At 41.2% G+C, this 19,054-nt stretch overlaps 2 protein-coding genes across 3 annotated transcripts in view; both read left to right on the top strand.

Moving 5' to 3' along the window:
* Positions 1-8,747, top strand: part of CABLES2 (Cdk5 and Abl enzyme substrate 2) — a 41,692-nt gene extending 32,945 nt beyond the window's left edge. For both annotated transcript variants that reach the window (XM_075118702.1, XM_075118703.1), the window contains 4 exons: positions 955-1,058; positions 2,849-2,955; positions 4,625-4,829; positions 5,320-8,747. In XM_075118702.1, coding sequence (XP_074974803.1) covers positions 955-1,058; positions 2,849-2,955; positions 4,625-4,829; positions 5,320-5,460 — 557 coding nt within the window. In that variant the 3' untranslated portion in view covers positions 5,461-8,747. The remainder of the gene's footprint in view (positions 1-954; positions 1,059-2,848; positions 2,956-4,624; positions 4,830-5,319) is intronic.
* Positions 8,748-13,874: 5,127 nt separating this feature from the next.
* RPS21 (ribosomal protein S21) lies at positions 13,875-18,790 on the top strand. The gene is made up of 6 exons (XM_075118704.1): positions 13,875-13,993; positions 14,874-14,970; positions 16,185-16,248; positions 17,302-17,373; positions 18,478-18,533; positions 18,725-18,790. The coding sequence occupies exons 2-6, from the start codon at positions 14,921-14,923 to the stop codon at positions 18,732-18,734; spliced, it is 252 nt and encodes an 83-aa protein (XP_074974805.1). The 5' UTR covers positions 13,875-13,993; positions 14,874-14,920; the 3' UTR covers positions 18,735-18,790.
* Positions 18,791-19,054: the final 264 nt, after the last annotated feature.

A 19,054-nucleotide genomic window follows, 5' to 3' on the forward strand; every position in this document is an offset into this window, starting at 1 on the left:
CCAGCTGACTCCTCTACCCCACACAACTGTTTACCTTCTTTCTAAATGTAGAGATGGAGCCAGATTCTTTCCTGTGCTCCAGCCCCTTTATGCCACTCTGGAAGTGGCCTTTGCAGAATAATCCTGGTGTAACATGTTCCTAGATAGTGCAGAGTTCTTTTTCTCTTCTGTTTCTACCATGCCTCTGCCCTAGCATAAGTAGGAAGGAAAGGGTGTGGCCAGAGTATTGTGCACTCCAGCTATGCTCATCTGGTGTAATAGCCACTAAGAGGTTGTTACAAGACAGTACAACAAAAAGCAACTCCAAGACTGCGCTAAATGCCAGGTCCCTGGTTAAAGCCAGAATATGGGAGGTGCAAAAAGAGATCCTGATCCCACTGAAATCTTTGACTTGGACAGTTGGTGATAAGGTTGTCTTCTCACTCCTCATTCTTCTCACTAGAACCCTTGTAATATCTATGGACTGAGTATTTTTCGATTCAGATCATGAGGTATCGTAATGTTTATAAACAATGTGTGAGTGCCTCATCCTCCTTTTCAGTCTGCATTATGGATGAGTTCTTGGTTCATGGTAGATCCTATATGCTTTTTCACAGCTGTATGCCACATACAATGCATTACTTTTAAGCAGCAAAAAAAAAAATTGCAAACCTATTAAAAAAAAAAGAAAAGCACTTGCCTTTTGTCTCCTGTTGTCACCGCCTTACAAGTACTGTCTTTGTGGTCAGAATATTATGTACTGTAGTGTCTCCTGGAGCATGAGTAGGTGACCTGCAGCTTTTGAGTTTGCAGACCCAAGAATTTGGGGCATTGAATAGTGTAGTTAAATGAATTTTCTCCTCCCATTTGCAGATTGCCTCTAATCTTAAGAAATGCATCAGGAATCTTTCTTTAAAGCTAATTTTTTTGTTTATCTTACAACTCATTTTGTATTTACTTCTCCCATTCTTCCAGTAAACGAAGTTGGTGAGTCGTCCGAGTATAATCCAAATCTCCTGGATGATCCTCAGTGGCCCTGTGGGAAACACAAGCGTGTCCTCATCTTTGCATCTTACATGGTAAAATTGGTATATTTTAACTGAGCAGCTGTTAGGCTCTCTGTGCATACGTACTCAGCGCATGGATGCTCAGTGTCAGTAAAGGACTACCTTGGATAAAATATGCCCTGTTTGAGTACCTATTGGGAAAGCTATAAATAGGCATAGTTGTGCATTGAACTTGAGCACTACTGAGTTAGAGAGCAGTGCCAAACACTACATTGGTAATAGATTACCAGAGAGCGCTAAGGATCTTCTGTCCTCAGGAAGATTAAACTTCTGTTTGAGATTGGATCGTGATGACCCAGTTAAGCATAGACTCTATTGCAGTGAATATGCAAGGAATGTATGTTCAGTCGTGCATAAATTAGTTAATTTATTCCTAAACAATATTATGGACAAAGGCACATTTTAAAGATGTTACAGCAAAAGCTTGTCTATTAGAACTGTGTGGGAATGACTGGATATCAGTCATTTAGAACATTTTGTCTGTTACCTATAACCGTTGATCAGTAGCAGCTACAAAAAGTTAATTTTATGAGCCTCTGGGATTAGTTTACGCGCAGCTACTTTGCTTAACACATTAAAGCAATTAGTCTTCCTGACCATTTGTTCCAGGAGTGAACTCTATTTTATTAAATTAGAAGGCACTCTTAGAGCATGGAAATCTTGCAAAACAATGGACGCTAGTTATGTAGAGAGAAACAGCATAAAGGTCAAAGAGTAGATCCAACAACAAAAGGGAGAACTGATTTCAGGATTTTTGATGTCTGTTCCCAGGAACGCTGTCCGCTGGAGCTGTAGGATTCTCTGCCACTTCCCTCAAGAGAAACTGACTCAAAGCAACAAGACAGTAGTTGGGTCATTTGGGAGCTATGGTCTACTCCACGTCTTAGAATTAGGATTTCTTCATTTTGCCACACTTTGGCTCCTTTATTTTTTTCAAAGCATCGTAGTGAGATTGGGATTACTACAACTTTCCCTTGACATGGCCTTATTTCAACTGGTTGTCTAGCAGTTACTCTGCTCCACTAACTTTATGTGCATCACATGTAATGCTGATGTTTGTAACGGCAGGTTACCACTCTTAAGGCCAGAAGGCTTACTTTACCCTGCACAGACTTCATTCTCTGGCACCTCTTTGTCATGAGACCACATAGCCCTGCTCACATATATTTATTGACCCTGAATGCTTTGGGGAAGAAGTGAACTCTTTCCTCTCTCATTATATAGGCCATGAAATAATACTTGGCTCTTAAATACACAAGCTTTACAATGCTCTGAAGAGGTGGACAGACTAATAGCAGATGAATGGCGTTGTGGCCTGTAACAGGCATCTACAACAGTGTCTAACATTCCATACTGGTCACTGGCATGACTCTATCGTGATAGTTTAGTGGGGAATTTCTCATGATGAGCGGTGTCACTGACAGTTGAGTTCCAGCTTCACAGGAGTGTCCCCACGCTGCCCTCTGTTTGTTGAAGGTAAAGCATTGGGTAGCTAATGAAGCCTGTATGTCAGGCTCTGAGAAGCTTATACTAGAAAGGGAGTCTGATCTACTGGGCAAGTCGCTGACCCTCCCAGTTTCAGTTTGAGTCTGTAAAATGGGGATAATTCTGTCTTGCAAATTGCTGAGGTTTTTTTAATATTGTGTAAGCACTGGGTGTGGACTATACGAGTGCAAAATATTATTAAAGACGTGTCTGTCTTGCCTTTGTATCAAACAGAGGGTATGCTTGAAGGGCACCTATAATGCATTGTTGAAGGTGAAACCACAAATGTTATAGAAAATTTGCCTCTTGTGTTTCAGACCACAGTAATAGAATATGTGAAACCCTCAGACCTTAAAAAGGACATGAATGAAACTTTTAAAGAGAAGTTTCCTCACATCAAGCTAACACTGAGCAAAATTAGAAGGTAAGAAACAAGCACTTTAGAACAGAAAGGGGAGAGTGAATGGCCTTTAAGCCTCTTGTACAAGCTGCTTCCTCTAACACTTGTATGGAATTAAGTATTAATTCTATTAATAGTGTATATGATTAAATACTGATGATCTCTTATTACAAGTTAAGCTGGCTGTGGGATGGCAGCCGTTACAAAAATACTTAAGATGCTGGGAATAGTCCTCATATAATTCAACCTAAAAGTAGTTATTTTCAGACAAATACTGCTTCCTTGTTAACTTAGTACTAATATAACGTTAGCAAATTACAACTGACTCAGCAATCCTTCTGCGAACTGTGGATCAAAACATAAGTGGACTTCAGAGCCTACAATGTGCTCCACCTTTTCTATAAGCAGTCTGTGCCTCCATCTGGGACCACATGGCTATCTGTTTCTATTTGAGTAGCAAGAAACTATCCTGTTTTGCATTGTTGTAGAAAACTGCAGAACGAAGAAAAAATCTAGGCAACTTCACCTTTCTGTGCCACAATATGGCAATTATCTTTAAAGAGAACTAGTGATATGTTATAGTAGCTTTTAGTGAAATAGTGATAAGAAATACAGATATTCAAAATATAATTTCAGATATTTTTAGAAATACCCTATGAACACATTAACTTCTGTCTTCAGGGAGGGGTACTGTAGCCCCTCTTTATAGGGGTGTAGTTTTGATGATACAGTGCTGTACTTCCCAGTGGGAAGACTGTCTTCTGTAAATAGCAAATTTAGGCCCTGACTCTGCAAACCCTTATGCGCTTTAATCCTATTCACTTCAGTGGGACTATGCATTAGCATCAATTTCGATAGGAGTCCCGTGAATGGCGGATTGGCAGGATTGAGCCCTATGGAAATTCAGACACCACTTAAAATTGCTGAAAATCAGTTTAGTAACTTTTAACAGAGTTTTCAGTTAACTAAAAAAATTTGGAACTGAATTTTATTGGGACTTGAATTCTTATTTTCTCTGCCCTAATCTGTTTCATGAAGCTGTCAAGGTGGCAATTTCCTGTTTGGCTATTAATTCTTATATTTACCCACTGAATATTTTCTTAGGGACTTAATTTTCTTAGTACAACCACTGCAGCTCTTTACAATCAGAGATATTACATCAGTTTTTATTTAATATATAGTGTCTTGGATGTGGAGAACTACAGATGAGGATGTTAAATTTGAAAAATCTAGTATTGTATTTGCATGCAGACACCCTGCCCTGAAGCCCTGTTCCCCTCTTCTCCTCAGTAGCTCCTACTCCCTATTTTTGCATGTTTAGAGAGAAATCTTTCACAGATACAGCATGACCAATAGCACCACAAGCTTGCCACACTGCCCTGCTAATTTGCCTTAAAACTGATATAGAGGGACCATCTCCATGAGACAGGGAGGTTGTCTCCTTGGCCTCTGAAAGTGCCAGTTAATGCCAGCAATCAAGGGGGTCGTTTCTGCATTGTGCAGGCCTGTCCACTGTCCAAACAGCCTACAGATGGTAACAACATTGTTGAGAACTAGTCTGGATTAGATATGAACAGATTCATAAATTCAGGGCTCCAGTCCCTTTACCAATCCTTGATTCCTTCACGCTGCAGAGTTTCTAATGTCTTTTAGAAACCATTTCATGTGATAAAGGTATTTTGTCCCTACACAGCTTAAAGAGAGAGATGCGGAACCTGAGTGAAGAGTGCAATCTAGAGCCAGTTACTGTGTCAATGGCATATGTTTACTTCGAGAAGCTTGTTCTCCAAGGCAAGCTCAACAAACAGAACCGCAAACTGTGTGCTGGTGCTTGTGTGCTTCTTGCAGCCAAGATCAGCAGTGATCTCAGGAAACATGAAGTTAAACACCTTCTTGATGTAAGTATAGTTTGAATTATTTCATACACTGTCATAAATAAGCTCTGCCTTTTTAATAAGATTGTGGTCTTGTATTTTAACAGCTAAGACCAAGACTTTTTCAAAAATGAGTATCCAAATTTAGGCTCCCATCCTAAAATCAGGCACCTGTTTTGGGCGGGGAAAGGCTTGTCTTTATTTGATCTCCAAACAGCACCTGTAAAGCTTATGGACTTGTCCCTTTCAGCATGCAAAAACCTGTGTGTTTGCATAAACTGGGTAATTTGGTTCCCAGTTACCAGAGTTGAACCCATAAATTGGTCTGTTTCTAGTTTTGGAAGCCAACTGCATATTTGATTCTGTATGTATGTACAGCTCAGACCATAACATGATTACTTTTCTTTCTTATGCTGGTATGATCTGTGACAATCTAGTGGCTATCCTGCTGATCCGATTTTCTCCTTTTCTCTTTTCCCCCTCCCCACTCCCCTCTCAAAAAATGCCATTGCAGAAACTAGAAGAAAGATTCAGATTCAACAGACGAGATCTCATTGGATTTGAATTTACCGTGCTTGTAGCTTTGGAGCTGGTCCTCTATCTTCCTGAAAACCAAGTTTTACCTCATTATAGGCGTCTCACACAGCAAGCCTAACCAAAGCTACATTCCAGCTGCTCACCAGTGGCTCTGGGGATTAACAGCATTACTGAACACTTCGCTCCTGAATTTGACACTTGCCACTGACCTTTTCTATGTCACAGTGTGCATCAGATCATGCCTACAGCTAGTTTGAAGACTGCAGCATGATTTTTAAACAGTCAAGATGTACATTAACGATACAGGTACCAAATCTGTATCAGGAGATGGTACAGAAAGGGTTGTCTTGAACTTTATTTTCCTTTGGACATTAAAGCACAAATGATTCACAAACTAGCTGCCTTTGTGGCTGCTGGTTATTCTGTATTTTCCTTTTCAGTTTTACTAGGAAATGGTCAGTTCTTCCCTACAATGGATGCTACACTATTATTCTCTTAGATTGTTTCAACCTTTATTTTCTTCCTTGAAACTAAAGGGAGCATCATTTCCATTCAAAAAAATCATAAACTTCAAATAGAATATCTGAGAATTTTCTTGCATTTTTACATTAATAAAATGCATACTTTATTTTTTTAAAGATGTGCCTAAAACTGACTGGTCTGGTACCAGTACTTTTTACGTTACTTATGTTGCATAATAGTGAATCCTGAATTTAAATAGCAATGTATCCTTTACCTGCATTTGCCTTGCATATAGTGAAAACAATTCCAGTATATCTGCACTAATATTACAGAGGGGATTTGTACTATAGATCTATAGGTAGCAAGTTGAAACTATTCTAGTTCAACTTCTTTAACTATTAATACCTGAATAAAGGTTTTATTTTAAAAAAGGAAAGGAAGATTGTGTTCGGAAATCTATCGTGACATATCACACTTGTTGAACACATTAGCTGCAGCAAAGCAGCTTGTAGTCCATTGTTCAATTGGAGATAAGAAATTGACTTACATGTGAGAGAATCACCGTATTATCATTTATAATTTTGATTTGTTTACTATAGTCTGAAACTAAGCACCTTTTTAAACATGACCATGTCTATCATGAGTGATCTTTCTCTGCTTTGTACACAAGTGTTTCAGCCAGTACTGTTATCGCTTCCAAACTAAGCCAATGAAACAAAGTATGTCCAGTTGTTAAATTGCTACTTTTTACTCAGTTCTTCCAAGCATTGTGCCACTGTGATGGCCCTCATGAAACTGGCATTTGTTGCACGTTTGATCAGCCATTTAGTTAGAGGTTAATGTTCAGCAGCACTCTGATGTTTATGCAAAGGTTAAATAACTTCTTCCACTGTTGCCCAGACATTTGGTTTAAACAGTTCTGAAACATGTTGTACCTTTAGTAATACAGTTAGTCGCTCTTGGGTTTTTTTCTAAGCAATATTATGATACAAATAAGTGTTTGTGTGTGTTTGCAAGGGACAAAAATAATACAAAATTTCTTTGTTTGTGACTAACTTAGATACTAAACCTCTTCCTGAGGTAAAAAGGCTACCTGGTCTCTGATACATGGAGTACTGTAAATTTCAACTCCTTGTGTGTTTGTTGTGGCCACTAAATAAGAACAAACATAAAACTGGCGTCTTGCTATTCAACTACATTTTATCTATGGCCAGTTTGACTTCAGTGAAATTGAAGCAAACTTAGTAGAGCCTTTCTCTTAAGCAGCACTTGAAAGGGATTTTATACATCTAAATGCAGTAATACCACTCAAGTCCTAAACCTAGTAGCTTCTATTTAACAACAACTTTAGTGCAAGTAAATATGCACCTTCTGGTCAATGCGCAGGACATGAATTTTATAACGCTGCTTCTCTGTAAAGTTTAACATGCATGATGATTTATTAATCTGGGAGAATTTTACAAACTTTTAAAATTGGAAGATAGCGAACATCCAACTTGCCAGTGGAATTTATTTTCCAGAAGAGAGGTTAGAAAATTCAGTTATTTGCTAATGTTCTATACTGAATAATTAGTGCCGGTTTTATAAGTTCTAATTTACTAAAGTATTAGATGAACACTTGTGGTTTGCCAACTTAGCTTCTTTTTTTTTTTAGAAATAACACAGTGCACTCAATTAATAATGGTCCACTATCTGCTACAGATTTCTCCAAATCAGGCAATACCTTTTCTTTATCTAAGTATGGACAAATTTAATATGGAACTTTATTTTTTTGGGAAGTGGTAAATGTAAAACTTCACAGGGTATTTGTCCAAAAAAATGTAATATCATTTGTCATGTTACTGTAATTATGTCTAAAAATGTAGTGCTCCCAGACAACTTGTGCTCCTGTTTTTAATTATAGGAGTTAAATTGCTTTAAACTAATATGTAACAGAGAAAAGATGCTCTGACTGAAATGTAAACATTAAAGTCTAATCCTGCAATCCTTCCTCAGACATTGGATTGGAATGGAAGCTGTGCCTGAATAAGGATGCAGGTTGTTGCGTCAGTGTGTAAATGGGCAAGCTGGTTTTATTCTACCAGTAAAATGACACCTTTCTAAGATAGAGCATGTATTCTTCAGAGCCGTGTTTTAAGGCTTTACCGTAATAGGTGCTCATTTTAAACCTCTGCATGTGCACATCCAAAGCTCTGAGCGCTAAAGTCCTAGATATTATGGCTCAAAATTGTATCATGGGAATGGTCTATTATATACAGTGTTCACTGTGTAAATTCCTATAAGAAATAGAAGAAAACTCTTCTGTAACACTATAGAAATCTTGTTTCAAGTCTGAAGATGGGTTATTGATCCCAAATAGTCATTTTAACCAACCATCTACAACTTGTATGTTGGGTACCTTTTTCTGTGACTTATCTGTACAGAAATAGTGATCCTCTTGGCAAAGGCAGTGACGTACATACGTGTGTGTGTGTGTAATGTTTTATAGGAGTTAGCATTCTCTTCCCTAAATTGGCTTAGAGTTCTATTCCGTTAAGCCTTATTGTGATATATTTATCTGGTTATAGGAAAGCTGCCACTGTGTGGTAGAAAATATTACTGCAACATTATCAATGTCTAAACCAAAATGGGACCCAACATAACATTCTAAGAGAGATGTTGCACTTTTTCATGCAAAAACAAAACATTTTTTCCTTTAAAGAGAAATGCTGGTCTCTTACATATGGGGGTATGGTTTAATTATGTATCACATGTAAATATGGTGCTGCTTAGATTCAGCACAACAAAAAGATTCTTGATAGGAGCCTGTACATTTTATGTAAGCTGTTATAGTTTTGTGTCTTGGTAAATTAAATTAAAGTCTCTTGTTTGTAATTTGTCTAATATCTTTTGATGAAATTGTGGGATTGAGAAGCTGTGAAATAAAATTTGTTTTGATACATATTTTGTAACCGGTCAAGTTTGACATATTTTGGCTTGTGTCTGGAAAATATTCCTTTAAGAACACTCTAGCCGTAAGAGCCTTTCCTTTGCCGCCTCCTAAATACCTGGCAGAAAGAGACAATCCAAGTCAGTTTGCAAAAAAAACTATTCAGGATAGTTTCATGTATGACACTTGCCCCTGAATCCTTATCCCATGTCTGTGGGTTTTCAATAATGCCCTATTTAAAAAAAAAAAAAAAAAAATACTGTGTGAAAGGACCACACAAACTGGAGAAGCTGACTAAACATACATGGAAACTACTGCTGTCTAATTAATTTAGTCTTTCAGTTACAGCAATCCTAGGAAAATTTCACACTGAAATGTGATTATATGGCAGGCTTCATTTAATACATCTTTTAGCTCTAGGACAAATTCATTTAACAAGGCAGATACTTACTACCTCATAGACTTTAAGGCCACAGGGCCCCATCATGATCATCTAGTCCAGGGGTTCTCAACCTTTTTCTTTCTGAGGCCCTCCCAACATCCTGTAAAAACTCCACGGCCCCCTTGTTCTACAACAACTATTTTCTGCATATAAAAGCCAGAGCCAGTGTTGGAGGGTCGCAAGCAGGGCAACTGCCTAGGGCCCATGGCACAGTGGGTGCCACGTTGCTAAGTTGCTCAAGTTTCAGCTTCAGCCTTGGGTGGCAATGCTCAGGGCCCTGGGCTTCAGCTTTCTGCCCTGGGTCCCCTCCCCGCAAATCTAATGTAGGCCCTGCTTAGCGGACCCCCTGAAACCTGCTCGCGGCCCCACAGGGTGCCCTGGACGCCTAGTTGAGAATCACAGATCTAGTCTGACCTGCTCATTGCAGGCCACAGAACCTTGCCCACCCACTCCTGTAATAGATCCATAATCTCTGGCTGAGTTACTGAAGTCCTCAAATTGTGATTTAAAGACTTTGTTACAGAGAATCCACCATTTACACTCATTTCAACCTGCAACTGACCCAAAAAGGAAGGCAAAAAAACCCTGGGTCTCTGCCAATCTGACCCTGGAAAAAATTCCTTCCTGATCCCAAACAGTGTGATCAGTTAGCCCCTGAGCATGTGGACAAGACCCAGCAGCCAGACACCTGGGAAAGAATTCTCTGTAGTAACGCAGTCCTCCATATCTAGTGTCCGATCACTGGTCATTGGAGATATGTCACCTGAAAGTACAAACTGGGAGGACTCCACGCAGAACAGAACACAGCGGTGCCACAAAAAGAAAAGGAGTACTTGTGGCACCTTAGAGACTGCCAGTGGTGCCCCAGCTCACTTTGAGAACAGACGTGCTTGTGAGACAGAGAAGCGACAAAGGAGGAAAGAAAGGGCACGAGTTCAGCCAACAACTGTCTCTTACACCTGTCACTTCTGTGGGAAAATCTGCAAGGCATGAATTGGGCTCCTCAGACACTTAAAAAACCCACCAATGAACCCCCTCAGCAAACATCCTCCTCGCATGGCGTGATTGCCAAAGACCTGCTATTGCACGCAGTCTCATCGTACCATCTTCTCCATAAACTTATCAAGCTCAGTCTTGAAGCCAGTTGAGTTTTCTACCCCCACTACTCTCCCTGGAAAGTTGTTCCAGTCTCCTGTCCATGCCCCTACTATTTAAAGTAAGGACTGCTGTTTCTGTGTCTCTCCCCCCGGTCCCCAAAACTGAACTGCGTCCTAAACTACTGCTTGCTCACTTTCACGTGTATATGGCATCTGCAGAGCAACATACTGTAGATGCAGTTGTATGTCCATAAGGCAAGAATTTCAAGCCCTCCTCTGTGACATTGTGGATATCATCCAATTCACCTTTGAATCTGTATTTGGGGCACTGTGTTGTGTTTGGTTTGGATGTTCTCACCCCAGTCGCATGAAGGGGAATTTTTGATTTTCCACTTGTGCATTGAGTAGCCACATCTTCCAGGGTTTGTTTGGATGCAGTTGAAAGTGGTCCAAAGTTTGCATAGCAGGTCGAAACCAGGAGGGCGGCTTTTTGGGTCAGTAATAATGTGCTTGCTTGGAATGGTAAGTGGGGTCCAGACACTTTGCCATTCCCCGGCCAGATCCAGAGACATCAAATGGTCATGTGTGGTCTATAATGGTTTTTGCTATTGCTGTTTGAATCAACTTTTACCATGTCTGGCAGCCTCAAATACTGCTTTTGTCCCATGCAGCAAATGAATAAGTTAAATAAAAGGCAGCCATAATTATATACCCACTATAGATAACGTAGAATGTTAATTTAGTTCCACAGACATGGCCTCTGAATTCGAGCCAGTGGCAAGCTGATCGCCAATTGCTAAAACAAGAAACAATCCACAGATGGCTCCAAAGTGAAGTTCTAAATCTAATCAATTCAAACTAGACACTTGTTTCAATGCCTTACTTTTAATAACAGCTGTTAGGGGATTTATTCCTTTACCTACTTACTTCCCTGGTCCTTCTCGCATGAACAGATAGCAACAATACCCGAAGTCCAAAGGTGCAAATAATTTGATGTTTATTAAGGTAAACTTCCAGCAAGCATGATTCCAGTTTCCTTCCTTAGTATCCCCCTTCCCAGCTCTGACACCACAGAGCCTTACCTGTGTCCCTGTTCCTATTCCCCACCCCTTACTTCCTGATTAACTTCAGACTATCTAGTAAAACCTGAGTTCTGCTTAGCTATACCTTAACCTATCATTTTACTAAAATTTAACTAACCAATCCTAACATATTGTAACATGATTATTTAACCAATTATATCCCACCACCTTAATTAGTTTACACCCAGCAAAATTAATTATGCAGCAAACAAAAATAATCTCAGAACCAGACAGAGATTCATACAAACAATAGGGAAATGGGGACTACAATAACAGAACAACACAAAAATGAGGATTTCACATCCCAGCTATGAATAAGTAAGTTCTTGCCAGACAGAATGCTATTAAACTAAGTTTTCTTTTAATTTTCTAGACACTTCCCTTTCTCTGGAGGTGATAGGCATTATCAGGACAGGATTGTATTCCTAACAGCCCAATAGCACCTTATTTCAATGTGACTAGTTTGGAATGTGAGGATGTGACCATACGCTTCCCAGCTTATGGCTGCCTCTGCTGCTTAGCCAAAGATCTTAGCCTAAGAACAGGGCCTCAGACTGTCACAGTAAGAAAAGGCCCTTACGCTGGCAGACAGTGATTTTAATTCTTTCTTTTATACCTCTATAACTAGCTAAGATAAGAATACACCTAAATTCTTAAAGTATAGGCCTTTACAAACAGGCCTGAATATCTATATCCTAACAGCAGCTCACATTTTAAAAGAATTAATCCTAAAGTGTCAGGAATTGAGATTTCTGTACTGCAGCCTTCTCTAGGATCACAGCCCAATCCACCAAAGTAAGTAATCACCAGCATCCAGACATGCTTCAGCCCAACAGAGGAGGAGGCATACAAGGCAGTTTCCTTTAGACTTCTGATGCATCCATTACTATTTGCAGAGTGCAGCAGTTGTTCCAAGCTACCCTTTTCCTTTATCCCATATGGATTTTTGCCTTGATTAAAGCTAGTTACAGTAGCTAATGCTCTCTGAAAAACATAAGTGTGGGAATTGGACAGACAGAACAAGCCTCAGAACATCTACCCCTTCGTTTTAATTGTTCTTGTTTCTTATCCACTGAAGTAAAGGCCAAAAGCTAAGGCATTCATGCTGTCCAGCAAGAAAGCTGAGACATTCTTGTCATTCATATAAATGTGCAGCACTCAAGTACTTTCATCCATACCGATGCATCTCAAAGCACTTTACAAAGTATGTTTTACAGATGTAAAGGAAATGAGGGGCAGAAGGTTTAGATTTCCCAAGATCATACCTCAAGTTACTGATGGAAATGGGATTAAAACAAGTGTGCACAAGTCCCAGTCCTGTTCTATTGGCCCTGGACCATGCAGCCAGGCACATGTCCAACTAAGGCCTTCCCCCCACTCTTATTTTCCATTGCTACAGTGACACAGTTTTTAGCTTAGTTAAAAGGCTGTCCCACTATCAAGCAGCTCCCACTAAGATACTGTTTCCCATATGAAAAGGGGTGGGGGAGAGTTAGGTAAGGGCAAGCAATCACTAATGTATCGTTGGAGTCAGAGGGGTGCTCAGCCCTCACAATTCCCATTGATTTCCTACTGCTAATTTTCAAGATCATTTCCAGGCTTTCTCCCAATCACTAGGGAGGGAGAAGGGGGAGCAGTGGCAGGAGCTCTCCCATTCAAGCTGGAGTAAATGTCGTCCTAATACAGGGCCTTGAACTATGTTGGCTGTAGACAAACAACGGCAGTTCTGTTCTAGGACAGCAGTTCTCAAACCGTGACGCAGGACCCCAAAGTGGGTCACCACCCCCATTTGAATGGGGTCATCAGGGCTGGCTCAGACTTTCTGGGGCCCAGGGCCGAAGCCCCAGCCCCACTGCCTGGGCCAAAGCCCACTGCCTGGGGCTGAAGCCCTTGGGCTCAGGCTTGCCCCGCGGCCTGGGGTCGTGTAGCGACGTTCGCTGTTGGCAGGGGGCTGCCGCGCCACGGCGTGGGAGAGCTGCCGTGCTAGGGTGAGAACCTGAGGCCGAGGAGCGGAAGACCCGACCCGCCAGGGCCATGGCAGGAGCTCAGGGAAGGAGCCAGTTCAACCTGGGGTTCATGTTTCCACAGCACTGGGACGGGCCTTACTCAGAACCTGTTGGCTTTTAGCTCGTGCTGTAGAGGCTCATGCACTAGGCTCCCGAGGTCCCTGGTTCGATCCCGCCCGCCGACAACCGGGGTCTGTCGGGCATTTCAGCGGGGAAGTCTCAGAACCGGACAGTGCCGCTCTGGGGGCGGGTTATTATTTGGGGGTGGGGGGGGGTTGTTATGTTGGGATTTCCCGCCAATCGGAAATCCCCTTCCCCGCCCAGCTCTGTTGATATTGGGGGGGGCTGTTCCTGCCACCTACGGCTCGAGGCTACCCGCCCCTGGTCTCGGCAGCTCAGGTCTCAGCTCTGTTCAGATTTATTAACCCTCCCCCCCGGTAGCGGGGGCGGGTGGATTCCGCCGGCGGGCTGGAGCGGCCGCCAGCTAACGGCGCCTCGCGCTCCCCGCCGGGCCCCGCGTCCCGCCACTGACGTCAAGGACGCTGCCCCGGAAGCGCTCGCGTCTTTCCCCGTCTGTGTGTTGTCGCTTCCGGGCGGTGGGTCCCGCCCTTTCCGGTCTGGGCTGGCGGCGAGGTAGGAGGCCAGGGGCGGCCGGGCTGGCGGGGCTGCAGGCCGCGGGGGCTGTGGAGATACCGGTGGGCGGCGGCGGCGGGTTCCCTGCCCGTCTTCTGGCCCGGGGGTGAGGCGGGGCGGCCCCGGCCCGGGGTCGGTTCTCCCGTCTTGTCCCACGTCCGGGCCGGCCGTCAGCGGAGAAAGCCCCGGTTCGTCTCCCTTGTGCCGGGGGAGGGGGCTTGTCTTCCCGTCCCGAGCCCAGCCACGTGGGGCGGCCCGGCTTTGCCTGCCCCCCGGCCCCGTGCGGCGCTGAGGTGCCTGGGGCCGGGTTTGGGCCCGTTGGTCCCAGGTTGGAGTTGGGGATTTAATGGCTCCAGCCCCAGTGACATCAGAGAATCCGCCCCCGTGCATGAGGCTGAGGGGTTGGGACCGCGCAGATCACCGAGCTCAGGGCGAAGCGCACGAGGGTTGAGGGCGAAGCATTTGTCGTGGGGCCCTGGTCGTTAGCGCAGGCAAATACGCCTGCTTGTCTCTGGGGAAACGCTGCAAAACCTTCCCTTTTGAAAAGGCCTTTCCACCAGAAGAATCACACAACACTGACGTGCCCACAAAATCCATCCCCACAAAAACTAGCAAAATGCTCAAAAAGCAGACTTGACCGCAAGCGGAGTGGTATGTGTTGCAAAAAGGGAGAAAGAGACTCCATTAAGGTCACAAGGGGCTTTGTTATTGCCATTGACCTTATGAGGCAGGCATACCGATACTACAGGATAAAATGTAAGATGGATAGACCGAGGTGTGCTTAGGCTGAGCTGGAGAGCTCTTAGTAGGCTAGGCTGTTAGAACATGTATGTGAGTACTTGATTGGTAGGGTATGATCCTGTGATTTATGTCCCCTTAGGTATCTCCTCTTGCACATCCCTGTGTGGTAGCATATAGAAAAATAAGATGCAGAACGACGCTGGGGAATTTGTGGACCTGTATGTGCCTCGTAAATGGTGAGTGCCTTTCCTTGGTGCTGTTGTATAGGGACATGGGTCTTTCTAGGCTGACTCAGATGGTCAGTCTTGTGCAGCCTCCTGGATCCAACAGTGTCAGTATCCCCATAATAAACCTCACTGGTATATGATGCTGTGTGAGGATCAGTTTATGCCCTGAAGCGTGAAACTTGCTAACCAAAGCACCAGTTCACTATATTGTACGAAGGGGTTAATTTAGTTGAATGACTGCTTTCTCTTAGATTCCAAAGCCAGAAAGGACCATTGTGATCATATAATCTGACCTGGGTAACACAGGCCATAAAACTTCTCCAAAATAATTCCTTTATTGAACTAGAGAATATCTTGACTTAAAACTTGTCACTGATGGAGATTTCACCACGACAATTGATAGTGTTCCAGTGGTTAGTTACCTTCACTGTTTAAGAGAAAAGAACTTAACTTTCACAAAAGCACATAGGCATTAGCAAGTGACCAGATTGGTGTTGTCATTTTGTTCTGACCTTCTTCAAGGGGGAGCAAAAACTTATAAAATTAACTGCTCATTTGTGAGTATGTGTTTATTTCCTACAGTAGTGGTTTCCTGAGCTCCTTCTGGGTTCTTAAGAGTTTTTACCATGAATTCATTATTACTCACTGTATCTGGATTCCACAATGTTTAGTCTAAAAGTCACAGTTTTAGGATTAAGATAGGCAAAGAATTAAACAGAAGTACTGGGAAGTTTTTTTAATAAGAAATTCAGATAAACCTGGATGCTATTGGAAGGGCTAGTTGATTCTATTCCATCACCACCACTGCTGTGTTACTAAATAAGTAGCATTCCTCTCAGACATCATAGGCAGCTACATTTCAGTTTCTTATAGTTGCTTTCCAGAGCAGGTATGAATACATATTTCCAGTGTGAGAGTTATCTTCATTTACATGCAGTGAACATAGTGTTAAATACATTCTAAAAATAATGAAATAGGCCAACATTATGATTATTTACTGCCCTAGCTAAGTGCAATACTGCCAAATAAGAGCCAGGTTTAAATCCAGTGTCAGGCCTATTTTTAACTGTATGATCTTTGAGCTGTCTGATGCCTTGACTATCACCATCAAACTGCTCGCCCAGCTGCACCCATACCGTGGATAGGCCTTTAATAGGCTTTGAGTAGTATAAAACCCTCCTGGTATGCTTCTTATTTTAACTTCATATTACCTCTTTCCTCAGCTCTGCTAGCAACCGAATAATCGGTGCGAAGGACCATGCTTCCATTCAAATGAATATTTCTGAGGTAAGATAACTCGTGACAGATGTAGATCTAATTAGAGAGTTTTAACTATTTGTGAAATTTAGAGCCTTCAGTTTCACTAACATTTATGAAGTGCTCAGTGTGATTGTTGTATTATATCTCCAAGTACGTCTAATACCATCTCAAGAGCATTGGATGTAATTTATCTTGGCAGCTTGTTTTGGCAAATCTGCCTCTGTTGTGCTTTGTACAGGATTTGTCATTTTTTAATATTCATGGGGGAAATGTGGCTTAGTAGTTAAAGTATGGGACTGATAATTGGAAGTCTTGCAATTTTGTCTCTGCAATTGCTTACTGTGTGGATTTGGGCAAATTACTTTATTTTTACATCACCATAATATGAACATTTTTAAGTGATTTTATTTCCCATTAAATGTTGAGGAAAATTCTCTTGTTTACCATATTTCATTATTCAAGGATTGGGGATCAGCAGAAATGAAAAACAAATCCTTGTGCTATTTTAAGGGTCTCTGCAGGGTTTAATCTTACACTGCTCAACATTCTCTTTCTGGAAAGCTTCCCTACAACTTGAAAAAGTGAGATCATTTGTGTCCTTTTTCTTGTGCATTTATCTGGCTGCAGAACAAGACTGATTCTTCCAAATTTGATATGGTACTAAATCCAGAGAAGCCCGCTTGTCAATAAGGCAGCTAAATCCACAAACTTACTTTTAAATTGGACATGTACTTGTGTCCTAAAAGAGACTTTGACTTTATCTTCTATCCAGGCCTTTGTTAATACACCAGTTTGTTACTGGTTATTGTATTCCTGTTATGTTGTCTGATCCTAAATCCATCAGACTCTATGGACCTTTTATGTAAGTGGAGGAACTAACCTCTCATTTTTAATGTGGACATTTGGTTCAGGTTTTGTGATTCATGACATTCTGACCATTGGATCCATTTCTCTGCAAACAATTTACCTTTTGACACCTCTTGTTTGCAAACTTGATCTTTTTTAGAGGGTAAAGCATTACAAGAATTGTGTCTCTACCATCATGTCTACTTAATCAAAATGATCTAATTATAATTGTAGGTTGACAAGGTCACAGGCAGAGTCAATGGCCAGTTCAAAACTTATGCCATTTGTGGAGCAATTCGTAGGATGGTAAGAATATTTTCTTGAAAATTAGGAAATGTGTTTACTCCATCTTAGATTGGTTGGACTGTTTATCCCCATGTGATGCATGTTTGGCCTTTGTGAAAAGTTTGTGATCTCAGTCCAACTCTAAGTTGATTAGTGTGTCTATCACAAAAACCATACCTCTCATCTGGAACACTATTTGGCAGACTCAGTAAAAGGAACGAAGACAGTGGACCCCATCCAACTTCTTTTTAAATGGAAAAAAACCTCTTGACTTTAATGGGAGTTTGTACAGGGCCAGTCCATCATAGAAACACTGCTATTCTTTATCCACAAGTTGTTCTTCCTCCAGAAGATATCTGAGGCACACTGTCGGGGGAATGTAAGGATGTTAGTATTGTTGCTTCCTGTGCTACTCACTGGATAGAGGATTTCTGTTTCTAAAGTTCTCAGTCCAGTACCTTTCATGAGACCTTAATCAGTTTTAAATGTAAAACAAAAACCTAGCTTGTATTCATTCTGTTTAGGTTTGAGAGGTGAATTTCACAAACAAATTCCATTACCGAATCAACTTCTCCACTTATTTGTTCTGATATTTTTTTCTGGTTAAAACATGTATAATTAAATTGTCCAATAATCTGTACTAATGAAATCAGTAAAATAAATAGTTGAAGGTTTTTTGTTTTTTTTTGTGGCAACCAGTGTACCAAGTGACCAATTTCTAGAGCAGTGTTGGATCTGTGGTGTTCGTAAGCAACACAAAAATCCAGCTTTTAAGATTTCTTTAAACCAACACAGTCTGAGGCTTTTTCTGCACTTTTATCAGGATGCTGTGTGTTTGTAATAACAAGATATATCACTGAGCATCAAGTGACATAATGTATGACGTTAAAAACACTTTCTGGTACTGCAAGATGGCCAAAAAGTTGATGAATATTTTGAATACTTTTGGAAAAGCTGATTCGCACAAATAGCATTCCATCAACAGATTTATACATCTTGAAACCTTTGATGCTTCCAGAAATGTTGTTAAGTAGCTGAGAACCTCACGTCTCTCGTTTTACATTTAAAAATGAGAAACCAGGGATTATAGACTGTGTTTCAGAACTCCATTTTTTTCTATTTAAGGGTGAATCTGATGATTCTATTCTGCGTCTGGCAAAAAATGATGGGATTGTTTCCAAGTAAGTATGTTTATCTCATCTTTGCAAAGGTTATCAATGTGATTTCCTTTCCAGGTTCTGAAGTTCTAGGTCTTGATGAAAACGTGTATTCTGGATTTACAGGCTATTTATGAAGTTTCACAAAAATATTTATTAAAGCTGCTTAAACAGATTATGATTTTGTAACAATTTTGTTTGGTTTTCTTTTCCAGGAATTTCTAACTGAAGAGGCTCTCTGATATGGAACATTTTGTTGTAAAATAAACAGCTTAAACGTATTTGATGTGCAGTGTTTTATTTTAGTGCAGAACTGTAAATGCCAGTGGGTTTTTTAAAGTTGCCTAAAATATCTTCAAATGTTTGTGCAGGAAAGTTACAGAACTGACTAATTCTGAGGACCTAGAGATGAAACCTTTTAATAACCCAATATAGAGAACTGTGCCTCATTTGAAAATTCGGGTCTGCATTTTTGTTAACTTAAAACTTTCTCATCCAAATTTAGTATATGTTGCAAATTTAGCTCATGGTATTACCCTTGCTTT

Source organism: Caretta caretta, chromosome 13 (assembly GCF_965140235.1).
Source record: "Caretta caretta isolate rCarCar2 chromosome 13, rCarCar1.hap1, whole genome shotgun sequence".
NCBI classification, from domain to species: domain Eukaryota; kingdom Metazoa; phylum Chordata; order Testudines; family Cheloniidae; genus Caretta; species Caretta caretta.

What these genes read in the sequence shown, in the direction of transcription:
- RPS21 (XM_075118704.1), top strand. Translation starts at nt 14,921, where the DNA reads ATGCAGAACGACGCTGGGGAATTTGTGGACCTGTATGTGCCTCGTAAA. An exon ending in CTGTATGTGCCTCGTAAATG is followed by an intron (nt 14,971 to 16,184) that starts GTGAGTGCCTTT and finishes CTCTTTCCTCAG; the next exon opens with CTCTGCTAGCAACCGAATAA. An exon ending in TTCAAATGAATATTTCTGAG is followed by an intron (nt 16,249 to 17,301) that starts GTAAGATAACTC and finishes TTATAATTGTAG; the next exon opens with GTTGACAAGGTCACAGGCAG.